Raw genomic sequence first — 13,137 nt, 5'->3', positions numbered from 1 at the left:
TATTTGAATAAATAAAGCGATGAATTTTATTTATTTCTTTACATGCATTTCACCATTGTAAAGACCCGTCTAGAACGCTATGCGCTCTCTTCCATTCATCGGGAAAATAATATTTTCGAATGCATATACTTTATAAATATTCGTGTCATATACATACATAAATGAAGATTAAAAATAAAATGTCTTAAATACAAACTACATATATTGAATAAAAATACGAGTCGTAGACAAGAAAGATTCAAATGTACGAAGAGATAAAGATTTTGGGTAAAACCTTATCAAGTATATATATTTTTTTCTAATTCGCAACACAACCCTGCCATGCAAGACCACCACAGAACATACTTATAATCACATAAACAACAAATATTATTATGAGCACTACTACGACGTAGATGCGCACCTTTTTCCAGAACATTTGTCGTGCCAAGTTTCGAGAAGCTTTGCGGAATGCAACAGACTAGAAATGGAAATGCCAAATAAACTTGATGAAGAAGCCATATAATGTAGACTTTGCTCGTGTTACTTACGTTATTACTAAGGTTTTCCGTTTTATTTACAAGCAATTCCAGCCTTTCGCCGCGATCCCGAAGACTGTCTATAATTACAAAGAAAAAAAAATACATTAGTGACTGAAAAAATACAACATTATACAGCGAAGCAAGTATGTACTATTATTTCACAAGTGCTGAATAGTGAGTCAGTTTGGATGTGTCTGTGAATATAAATATGTGTTTGTTACACCGACATGACTCCTGGCATGACTCTGAATGATTCAATTGTATGTAGTCGAAGGGGAGTCAACACGTACGCACGTAAATGACTCGCGAGTCAGACGCACAGTGTATGTCGCCTATAAAACTTCAGACCTTTTGCCCAATTTGTTCAAACAAATTTAAGTGAATGGTATGCGATTTCAAGAAAAAGCAATTGCTTAGTTTTTATGCATACGGCTCAATATACAAGTTCGTTTGGGCTATAAAAACTCTTTACATAAATTTTAGACATTTTCTGTAAAAAAAAATAAAATTAAAANGAAAAAAATACATTAGTGACTGAAAAAATACAACATTATAAAACGAAGCAAGTATGTACTATTATTTCACAAGTGCTGAATAATACCTTAATAGGCGACATACACCATGCGTCTGGCTCTTGAGTCGGTTTGGATGTGTCTGTGAAAATAAATATGTGTTTGTTACACCGACATAACTCCTGGCATGACTCTGAATGATTCAATTGTATGTAGTCGAAGGGGAGTCAACACGTACACAAATGACTCGCGAGTCAGACGCACTGTATATGTATGTCGCCTATAAAACTTCAGACCTTTTGCCCAATTTGTTCAAACAAATTTAAGTGAATGGTATGCGATTTCAAGAAAAAGCAATTGCTCAGTTTTTATGCATACGGCTCAATATACAAGTTCGTTTGGGCTATAAAAACTCTTTACATAAATTTTAGACATTTTCTGTAAAAAAAAATAAAATTAAAAATCAGAAATACTATGTTAATCCAAATTTCATTAAATCCTGTCGAACAACTTCAAAATGTTAATGTAAAAGTTACGGTCCTTGGCTAGTTCAAATTATGTCTTAACTCTAGGATCATCCTTCTGTAAAACGGGGTAAAATACGGTAGTAAATAGAAGCTCATTGACCAGTAGTCATAGTTTCAAGTTAAAACGTCTAATTATAACGGAACTTAAGTTTAGACCAGATTATAAATAGAATTTGGATCATGATTTTTTTGTATAATGACACTAAAGTCATTTGTATGAAATGACACAGATTAACTATGCGCTATTTAGAAATACGACTATTTTATCAGGTTCACCGTGTGCCAGCTGACTTTTATTTACACACGAACTGAAAAAAAGCTGCAAAATCTGCGTAATACTAAAACGTGTATATTTGCTGTATAAACATTTCTTTGGGAAATAAAAAATCAGAATTTATACTAGAAAAATACTCTATTTGAAAAGACTCATATACATTTTCTTTCTGTTGCGATTGCATCATCATCCTCGAAGTATATATATGTATATGTATTTTTTTTTTCAAGATAAGCTCAATATTAATTTGCTAAAAATTCAGGTAGCAAATCATGAAATTAGAACGTACCTTTAATTAAATATGGACATATGCATGCATGTATATAAAATCCCCTTTACCTCATTTTGAACTTAGTACACCAATTTAAGGATAAAACATGTTTTAAGTCATAGTTAATTTAACGGACATAAAATAATGTTTTAAATGTTAAAATCTAATTTTGTAAGGCTTTATACATACTACTATTAAAATAGTTTTTTCTTCATAATACAAGAAAACGAACATAAGGCGACCGCATAATGAGCACACTGTTAGCATCGTAAACATACCAATATTTTTTACCATAATGTCTTTCAACTCGTCAATTTGACCATGAACTCTTGAAATCATATCCACCTCACGCGATTGACTAAAATGTGCCATCTGTTCCGCTAGAACTTTTGAGAATTCCGTATTCATTGCATAAGCAATAGCTGTTGCTACTTGTAGTCCATATGTTTGTATGAATTTTTGTTTGATATCCGCAAGAAAAAGGAAGGCGCGCGTGCGATCAAATTCCTATAAGGGTGTACAATTACATTTTTATATTATTGGATTTATTTTGGATCTATTTATTCATATATAGACAAGTATGTAGGAATCTATGATATAGTCATTGGTACTTACGTTGTCTGTAATGCACATATAGATGATGCGGTTCTCACATATGTAATGTATTAGGTATTCACCATGTGAATAAGTTAACTTGTGATTCTCCACCGCTATCTTTGAAATTATCTGCTCCGTGACTTCCGCAAAATTGCCCACACACTCTGCATATTTGGCCAGCACTGTGCTACCTCGGGATATTACACTATATAAAATTGGCATTTTTTATATTGTTGGTGCTCGTATAAATGTTGAGGGCAAATAGTTCCAAATCTAACGTAACCTTAGCCACGCCAAGAAGCACTTGGAAACATCGGCTGTTCGACTTTTTGTTAGTTGTCAGCTTGAATTAGCTGCTTTTGCTAATTTTTTGATAACTTCCTTATTATGCTTTTCTAATTTCAGTTTTTTTAATGATACCAATACTGCTGGAATAAAAAACAGAAATTAGTGACAAATTGCAAATGAATGCTAAACTCGCTAGCCTACCCCGCCAACCCCCCGACCACCTTACTCTTATACATATATGTACATATGTATGCACTTATCGGCATTAACAAATAATACATACATATATGAATGTGTATGTACATTTCTGCGTATTCTTGATAATCCAAAACCACTGTGTGGGCACGAAAAAACCTCGAATCAGAAGATTTAAATGAATGTAAAGTACCTACTCAAATTATAAAGGTGCGGTTAAACGCAATACAAGCGCTTTTTCTACGCGTTTTGCTGTCAAAATGCGAAATCGAAAGTCTACTTTCCGGTGTAAACAGCCAGAAAGTGCTTTTTGCAGATTTGCAGAGATCACTTTCGGAAATAAAAATTGCAAGGTTTAATTGCAACTGAAATAACGCAAATCGCTTTCGAGAAACAATTTCAACAAGCTCGTGCTGCACTAGCAAACCAATTGAGTGTTGCCGTGTGACGCGATTTTTGCTGAATTTCTATAAGATTATAAAAATGTTGCAGCACATTAAAAAAAATACTTGTAATTATTGTATTCTCCTGACATGAACAATATAAATATTAAAGCATTAGACACTTTGTGGTTGTTTTATGCCCATTTGAGCGTTTTTCTTTTTTTTTAATTTCAGGTCAGTAATTTTGTTATTATAAGCATAAAAATGTCTGGTAACATCGTTGAGAGTGGGCTGGGCTGCATTCACCGTGTAAACAGACAAAAAGTAGACCCGTCAGCATATCGACAGGCCCTGAACGGCAATCACAGGGAGTCAGCCTCGAGTTATGTAGACTCCAGACCTATGAATCCCGTTCTAGGCGCACAACCACTGGACATAGACGAGACGGAGCTTCATCTGCCTCGGGAGATAAGAACCACAATAGCTCAATTTCGCTCTGGCTACTGCAGCAGGTTAAACTCATACCAGAGCACACTCAACGCAGATGTGCGGCATGAGTGTCCGACATGCGGAGAGATACCTCATGACTCGAAGCATCTCTTCGTATGCCCGGAAAGCCCAACAACCCCAACGCCTTTGTCCCAGTGGACCCACCCCATTGGGGCTGCACGCTTCTTAGGGCTGCCGTTAGTGAAACTTGACGACAACGACTGAGATATTAACCGATCTGGGCGAGGTTGTTGTAGCCGCAACAACAACAACAAAATATTATAGGATAGTTTGATTTTCTGAAATGAAAATTGCTTTGGAAAGCCACTTTTCATGCAAGGTGTAACTGCTCCTGCAATCTCTTACAGACTTATGAAAGGGACTTGCACTTGCCACGTCTAACAGCTACTTACGGAACTGCAATGACAAAATGACCGCATAAAACACAAAGCCTTATATTGTTAGCTGAACATCATTAAACTCCATTGTCGTTTGTACTAAAATAAGACGGTAATAAAGGGTATATTTATGTACATACATATGTACATGTTTCGATATATTTTTGAGTGTTAAGTTAAATTATTATACTGCTGAACACAACTAATAAATAACTACCAATATTTAATTTGATTCGTATCGCTTACTCTATATAATTTCACAATCCCTTCTTCATTTGTTGATTGCAATAATAAATTCCAGAAAAATACGTATAAACTGCAACTGCACTCTCTACTGACAGTAAAATATTCGGCGTTGTTGTTGAACAAATAAGTAACGTATGAAACAAACTACAGGGCGATTCGAGTATTTAGTAATCAATAAACATTTTGGCTGCGTTTCTTTATACATTCCGGATAATCCCATTTCATAGCCGNAGAACACAACTAATATATACCAATATTTAATTTGATTCGTTTCGCTTACTCTATATAATTTCACAATCCCTTCTTCATTTGTTGATTGCAATAACAAATTCCAGAAAAATACGTATAAACTGCAACTGCACTCTCTACTGACAGTAAAATATTTGGCGTTGTTGTTGAACAAATAAGAAACGTATGAAACAAACTACAGGGCGATTCGAGTATTTAGTAATCAATAAACATTTTGGCTGCGTTTCTTTATAGATTCCGGATAGTCCCATTTCATAGCCGGAATAAACAGAATGCGTTTGAAATATACGTTTACATATCATCAGGAACGTTCTAAATAATAAAGCAGTGTTTGCGTTATTCAACTTTGCGTTCAACAATTGCGTTCAACTCAACGCAGGGTTGCACGAAAAAAANGTGTTGGCGTGAGCGTTGTCGAATTTCGGCTATGTGGACGGCTGCATTTGAATTCATGTATTCATAGTCAGCTGGTAAAGCGACGCCAACGCCAACGCAACGTCAAAGTTCTATGTGGACGGGCCTTAAAGAATAAGTAAACAAAAAATTTTATTCCAAACGTTCAGAATGAATAAAGAAATGCAGCCGATATGAAATTTACGCCAAACGGCAGTAACGGTGGCTCAGTTGTATTTCTTCGGTCTATTTTTTTACTACTTTTTACATATGAGTTATAATATGACGAACAAAATAAGAAACCATATATGTGTATAAAAACATGTCAAAAGCAAACAAAACAAGTCTTGCTAGAGATGCGTTCCAGATGCTTCACGATTTGCAGGTTTTTGCAGGAAGTCGTTCCAGGTGACCACTTTCCATAAGGTTTATTAATGGAGAAAACAGCTGTTCCTGCAAATCGTGAATATCGTCAAGCATCTGGAAAGCAATTTAGGCCATTCGCACTAGGCGATTGTTGCTTTCAAAAAAAGTTGCCTGTTCAATCGCACACGTAAACACCGTATAAACAAAAGGGGCATTTTTTAATTATTTGGCCAGGCTACCTTGGAAGTTGGCACCATTGATGCGCGGTCAACTCGAGTTGTGTTTGTGTGTCTTTTTTTTTAACTATTAAATGTTTTTTGTAAAGTTCTTTAAATTTAACAATTATTAGAATTTTATTATCAATGGCAGATAAACTAAAAACATGTCCTTACGGCGACCAGTGTTATCGAAAGAATCCTATTCATTTCANCGACTCAGTTGTATTTCTTCGGTCTATTTTTTTACTACTTTTTACATTTGAGTTATAATATGACGAACAAAATAAGAAACCGTATATGTGTATAAAAACATGTCAAAAGCAAACAAAACAAGTCTTGCTAGAGATGCGTTCCAGATGCTTCACGATTTGCAGGTTTTTACAGGAAGTCGTTCCAGGTGACCACTTTCCATAAGGTTTATTAATGGAGAAAACAGCTGTTCCTGCAAATCATGAATATCGTGAAGCATCTGGAAAGCAATTTAGGCCATTCGCACTAGGCGATTGTTGCTTTCAAAAAGAGTTGCCTGTTCAATCGCACACGTAAACACCGTATAAACAAAAGGGGCATTTTTTAATTATTTGGCCAGGCTACTTTGGAAGTTGGCACCATTGCTGCGCGGTCAACTCGAGTTGTGTTTGTGTCTTTTTTTAACTATTAAATGTTTTTTGTAAAGTTCTTTAAATTTAACAATTATTAGAATTTTATTATCAATGGCGGATAAACTAAAAACATGTCCTTACGGCGACCAGTGTTATCGAAAGAATCCTATTCATTTCAGCGAATTCTCGCATCCTCATTGTATGTATAATTATACTGGGGAACATATTTATTTATTTTCAGCACACGATATTCATTTATATTTCAGTGGACAAAATTTATTCGAAGGGTTTGGATCCCGCGACGAATAACTATGCTATACCGGATGAATATTTTATGTCCGCGGAATTAATAGAAACTCAGTTAAAGCTGCTAGAAAAACTTTTTCCAAAGGCAAGTTGCAGTGGTCGGGGTACCAGTGAAATTCCAACGTCCAGTAATATTGATGGCGATACCATAAGAGGTCGTCGGTTAGATGGTAAAGCCGTTAAAGTAAGTTCACAATTTTCGTTATGGAAATGTTCCGAATAGTATCTGTTAGTTGGAGGCCGATACAAAAAAAATCAAGGGGGTAGCTCCGTCCAACTTCCCATCTTGAAAGAGCAAACACCAAGGAATTCAATGACATGAGTCGTGAAAAACCGCTAAGTTTGCTTACAAAATGCCACAAGAATTTAAAGTAAAATAAAAAGGATTTTTTGCTCGGTCCAAAAATAACCCTCATCGGTTTAACTCCGGCTACGCTTTCCACAGTATTTTTGGGCAGAACACAATTCCGATTAAAGGTTATCACCTTTACTAATTACTAGTTCTCCTTTCTGTGTTGCCTGAGAAGAGAGAAAGAGACTCATGCCATTGAATTCCTTGGTCTTTGCTCCTTCAACCTGGAAAGGTAAGCGGTGCCACGCCCCCATCATTTTTTTTGTACCATCTTCGAACTAACAGATACTTCTCGGAACCCAACCCTTTTGTTTTTTTAATAATAAATTTGCCTTTCTAGCCTGATACAGCAAAACGTAGCAAATCTCCTGTAGGTAGTACGTCTACTGATTATGCATTATCGAGTAACGCATCAAGCTCATCACCCACCGACAAATCTAAACTTTCCAAAAAACCCAAAATAACAAGAAATATTAAGGATTACATCCCGGTGGTTTTAGAGAAGGGGCACGCTGCTGAAAAACTGGAACGCGCTGCACCTTATAACTTCTTCCTCACCGCGATTACCGATTCCAAACTCACTCATCATGAGCCATTGACAATAACGTTGCAAGGTATGCCTTCACAATACAAGTCTAATACCAAATTAATTATGTATGCATGTAATTATTTTATACAATATAATTGCAGAAATTCTTGATGAAAGCCTAGGGGAGCTAGAATCGTCCGTGCAAATTAACTTTATGGTAGAAATTGGCTGGCTACTTGGACATTATTATTTCGCTGGCGTAATGTAAAGCAACCATTACTATTACATATTTTCGGTTAAAATAGTTTTTAATAGATTTTAAACTAATACAATATTTGTCTGTAAAGTGTGTAAATGATTGTTTTCTTTTTACAGGGGTACACCGCTCCTTGTTATTTATGGTGATGAAACACCTGAGTTGATCAACATCTCAAAAACGCATCCGGAGGTCACAGCCGTTAAAGTTAACATGCCAACACCATTTGCAACCTCACACGCTAAAGTAATGCTTTTGGGGTACACTGATGGTGGCATGCGTATAGTAATCTCAACAGCGAATCTATACGAAGACGATTGGCATAATCGCACACAAGGTATTTGGATAAGTCCGAAGTTGCCAGCACTAGCACAAAATGTAGACACAACAGCTGGTGAGAGTCCAACAAATTTTCGGCAAGATCTGATGTTGTACTTGGTAGAATATAAAATACCCAAGTTACAACCGTGGATAGCACGTATACGCAAAACAGATTTTAGTTCCATAAAGTAAGTGTGATTCCATGATTGTTCGTAGCCTTTCAAGATACCGATTGCAATAGATATTTTTTTATAGTGTATTTTTTATCGGTTCAACACCTGGAGGTTTCCGCGAGGGTGCACGTGGCTTTCCATGGGGTCATGCCCGTGTGGGCGAATTGCTCCAAAAATATTGCACTACAGTGGATGCAAGGGTACCAGTAATATGTCAAAGCTCAAGCATTGGTAGTCTGGGTCCCAATATACAAACTTGGATTCAACAAGATTTTCTCAATAGCTTGCGAAAACATTCTGGACCCCCAGGCCTTAGTCATTTTCCACCATTCAAAATGATTTACCCCAGCTTTAGCAACGTAAATGGAAGTCATGATGGATTGATAGGTGGTGGATGCTTACCCTATGGGGCAAATACTAATGATAAACAACCGTGGCTGCGTGGGCATCTCTTTCAATGGTGCTCGAAGCAACGCTACCGTTCGCAAGCAATGCCGCACATAAAAAGTTATACTCGTATAAACTTGGAGAATCAATCTATTTATTGGTTTATGTTGACTTCCGCAAATTTATCTAAAGCAGCATGGGGAGCATTTAACAAAAATGTCAACATCTTGCCATGTCTAAGGATTTATAACTATGAAGCTGGTGTGTTATTCCTGCCGAGATTCGTGGTATGTTGATTCAAAAATAATTTGGTTCTATTTATTAAATGCTACTTCACAGACTGGGGAAGAAACGTTCCCTTTAGGACACGTTCGTGATGGTATACCACCATTTCCGCTACCCTACGATGTGCCACTAACGCCATTCGCTCCAGATGATAAACCATTTTTGATGGATTACCTACATCAATGATATTATAGTTGCTTTTTATTACTAGGGTTAAACTCTATACTTGCTTATACCTTCCACTTCATTATACATAAATATATGATAAACTAAATTCATTCGTTTTTAGTGTAGTCTTCGTGTAAATGCCTAATATACATATCGTCGTTTAAAGTACAAAACCGCGTACCAACAAAATTCAAAACCGTTCAAAGGTTGTATAAATTATATTCTAGAGTGTAAAAACACTAATATTTCAAAATGGTTTTCTTTTTTATAAAGTAATCGCATATCTGGCCAGTATATTTCAGGACGAATGGATAAGGAAATCCAATTTTTGCAGCAAATGTCAGTTACGAGGTTACGACGATACGCGGTTTTTTACTTTAAACGACGATAATCATACTCGCTCCATTAAATCTGCGTATACCCTTGTTTTTTTTTAACATTCATTATGTTTTGCAAGCTTTCTTTTTTTATTTTTGTNTCGACGATAATCATACTCGCTCCATTAAATCTGCGTATACCCTTGTTTTTTTTAACATTCATTATGTTTTGCAAGCTTTCTTTTTTTATTTTTGTAAAAAAATATGGTTCATGCTACAAACAAAACCATATAAAACAAAGTTTAAAACTGTATACCATTATAAAAATATCACGCTGTATACAATATTAATGAAAATTTAACGAATTTTCATCAGAGTCTTTAACTTTTTACTGAGATTTAAAAAATAAAGAAATCTGGTATGAGGTTTTATAGCCCAGTCAATTTTAGTATAACAATGTTCAAATTTGAAGTGGCTAAAGAAATGTGTTAATTAAAAAAAAAATGTCTGACGGCTCTGGGCATTTTTATCCAAGCAAGGTATGCGCGATTTTTTTATATGCTGTCAGCAAAAAAATTATACTGGCAGGTTCTGCAAATCACTCGCTTTGAATTCCTGCCCGATTAAGAAGTAATTTTTAACAACACCGACTTCAATTATTATATAAAAATGTAAGAATATTGTTAATTGCTTCATGATCCTATGATTGGATCCAAAGCAAATTAGTATGGGACCACCTCGGAGTACCACCTTTTCTTTTAAAACTGTAGAAATCGGTAAAAGTGGTCCAAAGTTATGCGGTAACATACATAAAAAATATGTATATATATATTCAGACGAATTGACCTTCTCCTTTTTTTTGAAGTCGGTTAAAAATCAACACGATTTCTTAGCCACTTCGAATTTGTATATTATTGTCTGAGTAAAAAGTTAAAATTTTGATGAAAATTCGTTAAATGTTCATTAATCGGGTACACAGTTTGAAACTTTGATTTATATGGTTTTGTTTGTAGCATAAACCATATATTTGTAAAAAAAAAAAATATTATAATTGCTAAACAAGGGTGTATGCAGATAGTGAAATAATCGTATGCGCGTATGTAATTAAAAAAAGCTTTACTGCATCTAAGTAAAATATAGTTCCAAGTATTTCAACTACGGAAATAAAACCAGTTGCTGCACTAGCAATTACACGGGCAACAAAAACAACGTATGTAGTTAATAAAATACATACATAAAAAGTGGCGGCAATTAAGCGCAACAAATGTAACACTGAACAAATTTTTAATTACATTTTATTTATGTAAATATGCACACTAAGCAAACTTTCACTTCGAATGTAAAATAATGCGTCTCACAGCGTAATTATTTAGTTTGGTTTTTAGTTCAATGCTAACATCGCATCGGTAAAGTTCGACCGCTAAAAACATGTACAACTTTCCATTTGAAATCACCGAACTTGAGCCTCAGTTAAATGCTGAGCTGCTCAGTTATTTTAAAGGTATACTCACTTCATAAGTAATTCTACTTCACGAGTAAAAAATTCAAATTATTTCACTACAGGCGAGCGCACAGGTTTTGTGCAGGTGGGTCCAGAAAAGTATTTCTTCCCTCATAAGTACAAATTGGAGGCGGAGAATTTTTATAATTTTCAAGCACGTCCGGATGATATTTGGGTAGCATCGTTTCCACGATCGGGCACTACATGGACACAAGAGTTAGTTTGGCTCGTTGCAAATAATTTGGACTTTAAAACAGCTAAAACACAGCCGCTCACCGAAAGGTTTCCATTTTTCGAGTAAGTGAAAATACTCGCATACATTGTATATGCGTATTTATTTATTTAACATTCTTATAATTAGATTTAGATTTAAAATTTAAATATTAAATACAATATTACATATGTATATGAATTATGTTACATATGTATGTAGATTTTCCCTGTTCGTGCATCCTGAAATCAAAGCGGAGTTGCTGTCTGAAAATGCTAATGACAATGGCAAACAAGACTTCATCGAATATTTTTCCGCCCCAGGATACAAAACTTTAAATTCATGGCCGTTAAATAAGAGACGCTTTATTAAAACACATTTCCCATTTTCTTTGTTGCCGCCAAGTGTTCTAAAGGAAAAGTGCAAGGTACTTCTAAATCAAATACTAACAACAGCAATACAACAAAAGGCTATTAAAAAATAATATTCTTTTAGATTATTTATGTAGCACGCAACCCCAAAGATGTAGCAGTTTCCTATTACCATCTAAATCGTNACAAAAGGCTATTAAAAAATAATATTATTTTAGATTATTTATGTAGCACGCAACCCCAAAGATGTAGCAGTTTCCTATTACCATCTAAATCGTTTATATCGCACGCAAGGCTATATCGGTGATTTTACACGATATTGGGATTATTTTTCCCGTGGTTTAAGTAAGTTTCTTTTATGTGCTATTTCTCAACGTTATTTACCTAGTTCGCAAGTGTAGATCCCTGGATGCCTTACTGTAGCCATATCAAGGAAGCGTATGCCCACATCCACCTTTCCAACTTACTTATACTTAACTATGAAGAAATGATATCAGACTTAAGTGGAGTTATTAGGAAAGTAGCAGCGTTTTTAAATAGTACGATCGGCACGGTTGGCTTGAAAGATCTTACAGAACATTTGGATATCAGGAATTTCCGGGAAAATCCGGCTGTTAATGGCAGTGAAATGGCTGACGTCGGAGTATTGCTAAAAGGTGAAGCAGGCTTTGTCCGTAAGGGTGGAAATGGAAAGCGGGAAGAATTAACGACTGATCTTAGGTTAAAGAATCGTGTTGATCAGTGGATTGAAAAGTCGATTGAGTAAGGCAGAACTATTTTCATTAGCAATAAGTATTTGTATATTTACATACATACATTTTATGTACTATAGCTGAGGAGTTTTTAACAAAACGAAATAATTCCACTTTGTATATTTTTCGGGATTTTGATTGAATCTTACTCTACAAACTGAACCATGTCGCTCATTTATTTCATAACTCAATTGAGAAAAACTGCTTTAAANATATCAAGGAAGCGTATGCCCACATCCACCTTTCCAACTTACTTATACTTAACTATGAAGAAATGATATCAGACTTAAGTGGAGTTATTAGGAAAGTAGCAGCGTTTTTAAATAGTACGATCGGCACGGTTGGCTTGAAAGATCTTACAGAACATTTGGATATCAGGAATTTCCGGGAAAATCCGGCTGTTAATGGCAGTGAAATGGCTGACGTCGGAGTATTGCTAAAAGGTGAAGCAGGCTTTGTCCGTAAGGGTGGAAATGGAAAGCGGGAAGAATTAACGACTGATCCTAGGTTAAAGAATCGTGTTGATCAGTGGATTGAAAAGTCTATTGAGTAAGGCAGAACTATTTTCATTAGCAATAAGTATTTATATATTTACATACATACATTTTATGTACTATAGCTGAGGAGTTTTTAACAAAACGAAATAATTCCACTTTGTATATTTTTCGGGATTTTGATT

At 35.3% G+C, this 13,137-nt stretch overlaps 3 protein-coding genes across 6 annotated transcripts; 2 read left to right on the top strand and 1 right to left on the bottom strand.

Moving 5' to 3' along the window:
- Positions 1-6: 6 nt before the first annotated feature.
- Positions 7-5,100, bottom strand: Vamp7 (Vesicle-associated membrane protein 7). 4 transcript variants are annotated; one of them, XM_017627107.1, is made up of 5 exons: positions 4,982-5,100; positions 2,721-3,130; positions 2,384-2,612; positions 531-598; positions 7-460 (listed from the first exon to the last, which is right to left on the bottom strand). In XM_017627107.1, exons 2-5 carry the CDS (start codon positions 2,922-2,924, stop codon positions 299-301), a joined length of 663 nt encoding a protein of 220 aa, XP_017482596.1. In that variant the 5' UTR covers positions 2,925-3,130; positions 4,982-5,100; the 3' UTR covers positions 7-298. The 4 variants fall into 4 exon arrangements, with proteins under 4 accessions (XP_017482596.1, XP_017482595.1, XP_017482593.1 ...); XM_017627106.1 differs by having other exon boundaries at positions 2,721-3,127; XM_017627104.1 differs by lacking the exon at positions 4,982-5,100 and adding an exon at positions 4,702-4,828 and having other exon boundaries at positions 2,721-3,127.
- Positions 5,101-6,519: 1,419 nt separating this feature from the next.
- On the top strand, positions 6,520-9,416 carry gkt (tyrosyl-DNA phosphodiesterase glaikit). The gene is made up of 7 exons (XM_017627102.1): positions 6,520-6,728; positions 6,796-7,019; positions 7,528-7,801; positions 7,878-7,980; positions 8,092-8,481; positions 8,549-9,140; positions 9,193-9,416. Exons 1-7 carry the CDS (start codon positions 6,641-6,643, stop codon positions 9,322-9,324), a joined length of 1,803 nt encoding a protein of 600 aa, XP_017482591.1. The 5' UTR covers positions 6,520-6,640; the 3' UTR covers positions 9,325-9,416.
- Positions 9,417-10,444: 1,028 nt separating this feature from the next.
- St4 (Sulfotransferase 4) lies at positions 10,445-12,669 on the top strand. Its single transcript, XM_017627100.1, has 6 exons — positions 10,445-11,124; positions 11,187-11,421; positions 11,558-11,762; positions 11,925-12,051; positions 12,108-12,468; positions 12,539-12,669. The coding sequence occupies exons 1-6, from the start codon at positions 11,052-11,054 to the stop codon at positions 12,540-12,542; spliced, it is 1,005 nt and encodes a 334-aa protein (XP_017482589.1). The 5' UTR covers positions 10,445-11,051; the 3' UTR covers positions 12,543-12,669.
- The last annotated feature ends 468 nt before the right edge of the window (positions 12,670-13,137 follow it).

Source organism: Rhagoletis zephyria, unplaced genomic scaffold (assembly GCF_001687245.7).
Source record: "Rhagoletis zephyria isolate East Lansing unplaced genomic scaffold, Rhagoletis_zephyria_1.1 Rzeph_scaffold_05040, whole genome shotgun sequence".
Taxonomy (NCBI): Eukaryota; Metazoa; Arthropoda; class Insecta; order Diptera; family Tephritidae; genus Rhagoletis; species Rhagoletis zephyria.
The sequence above is the reverse complement of the archived record's forward strand: the minus strand, read 5'-3'. Positions and strand labels throughout refer to the sequence as shown.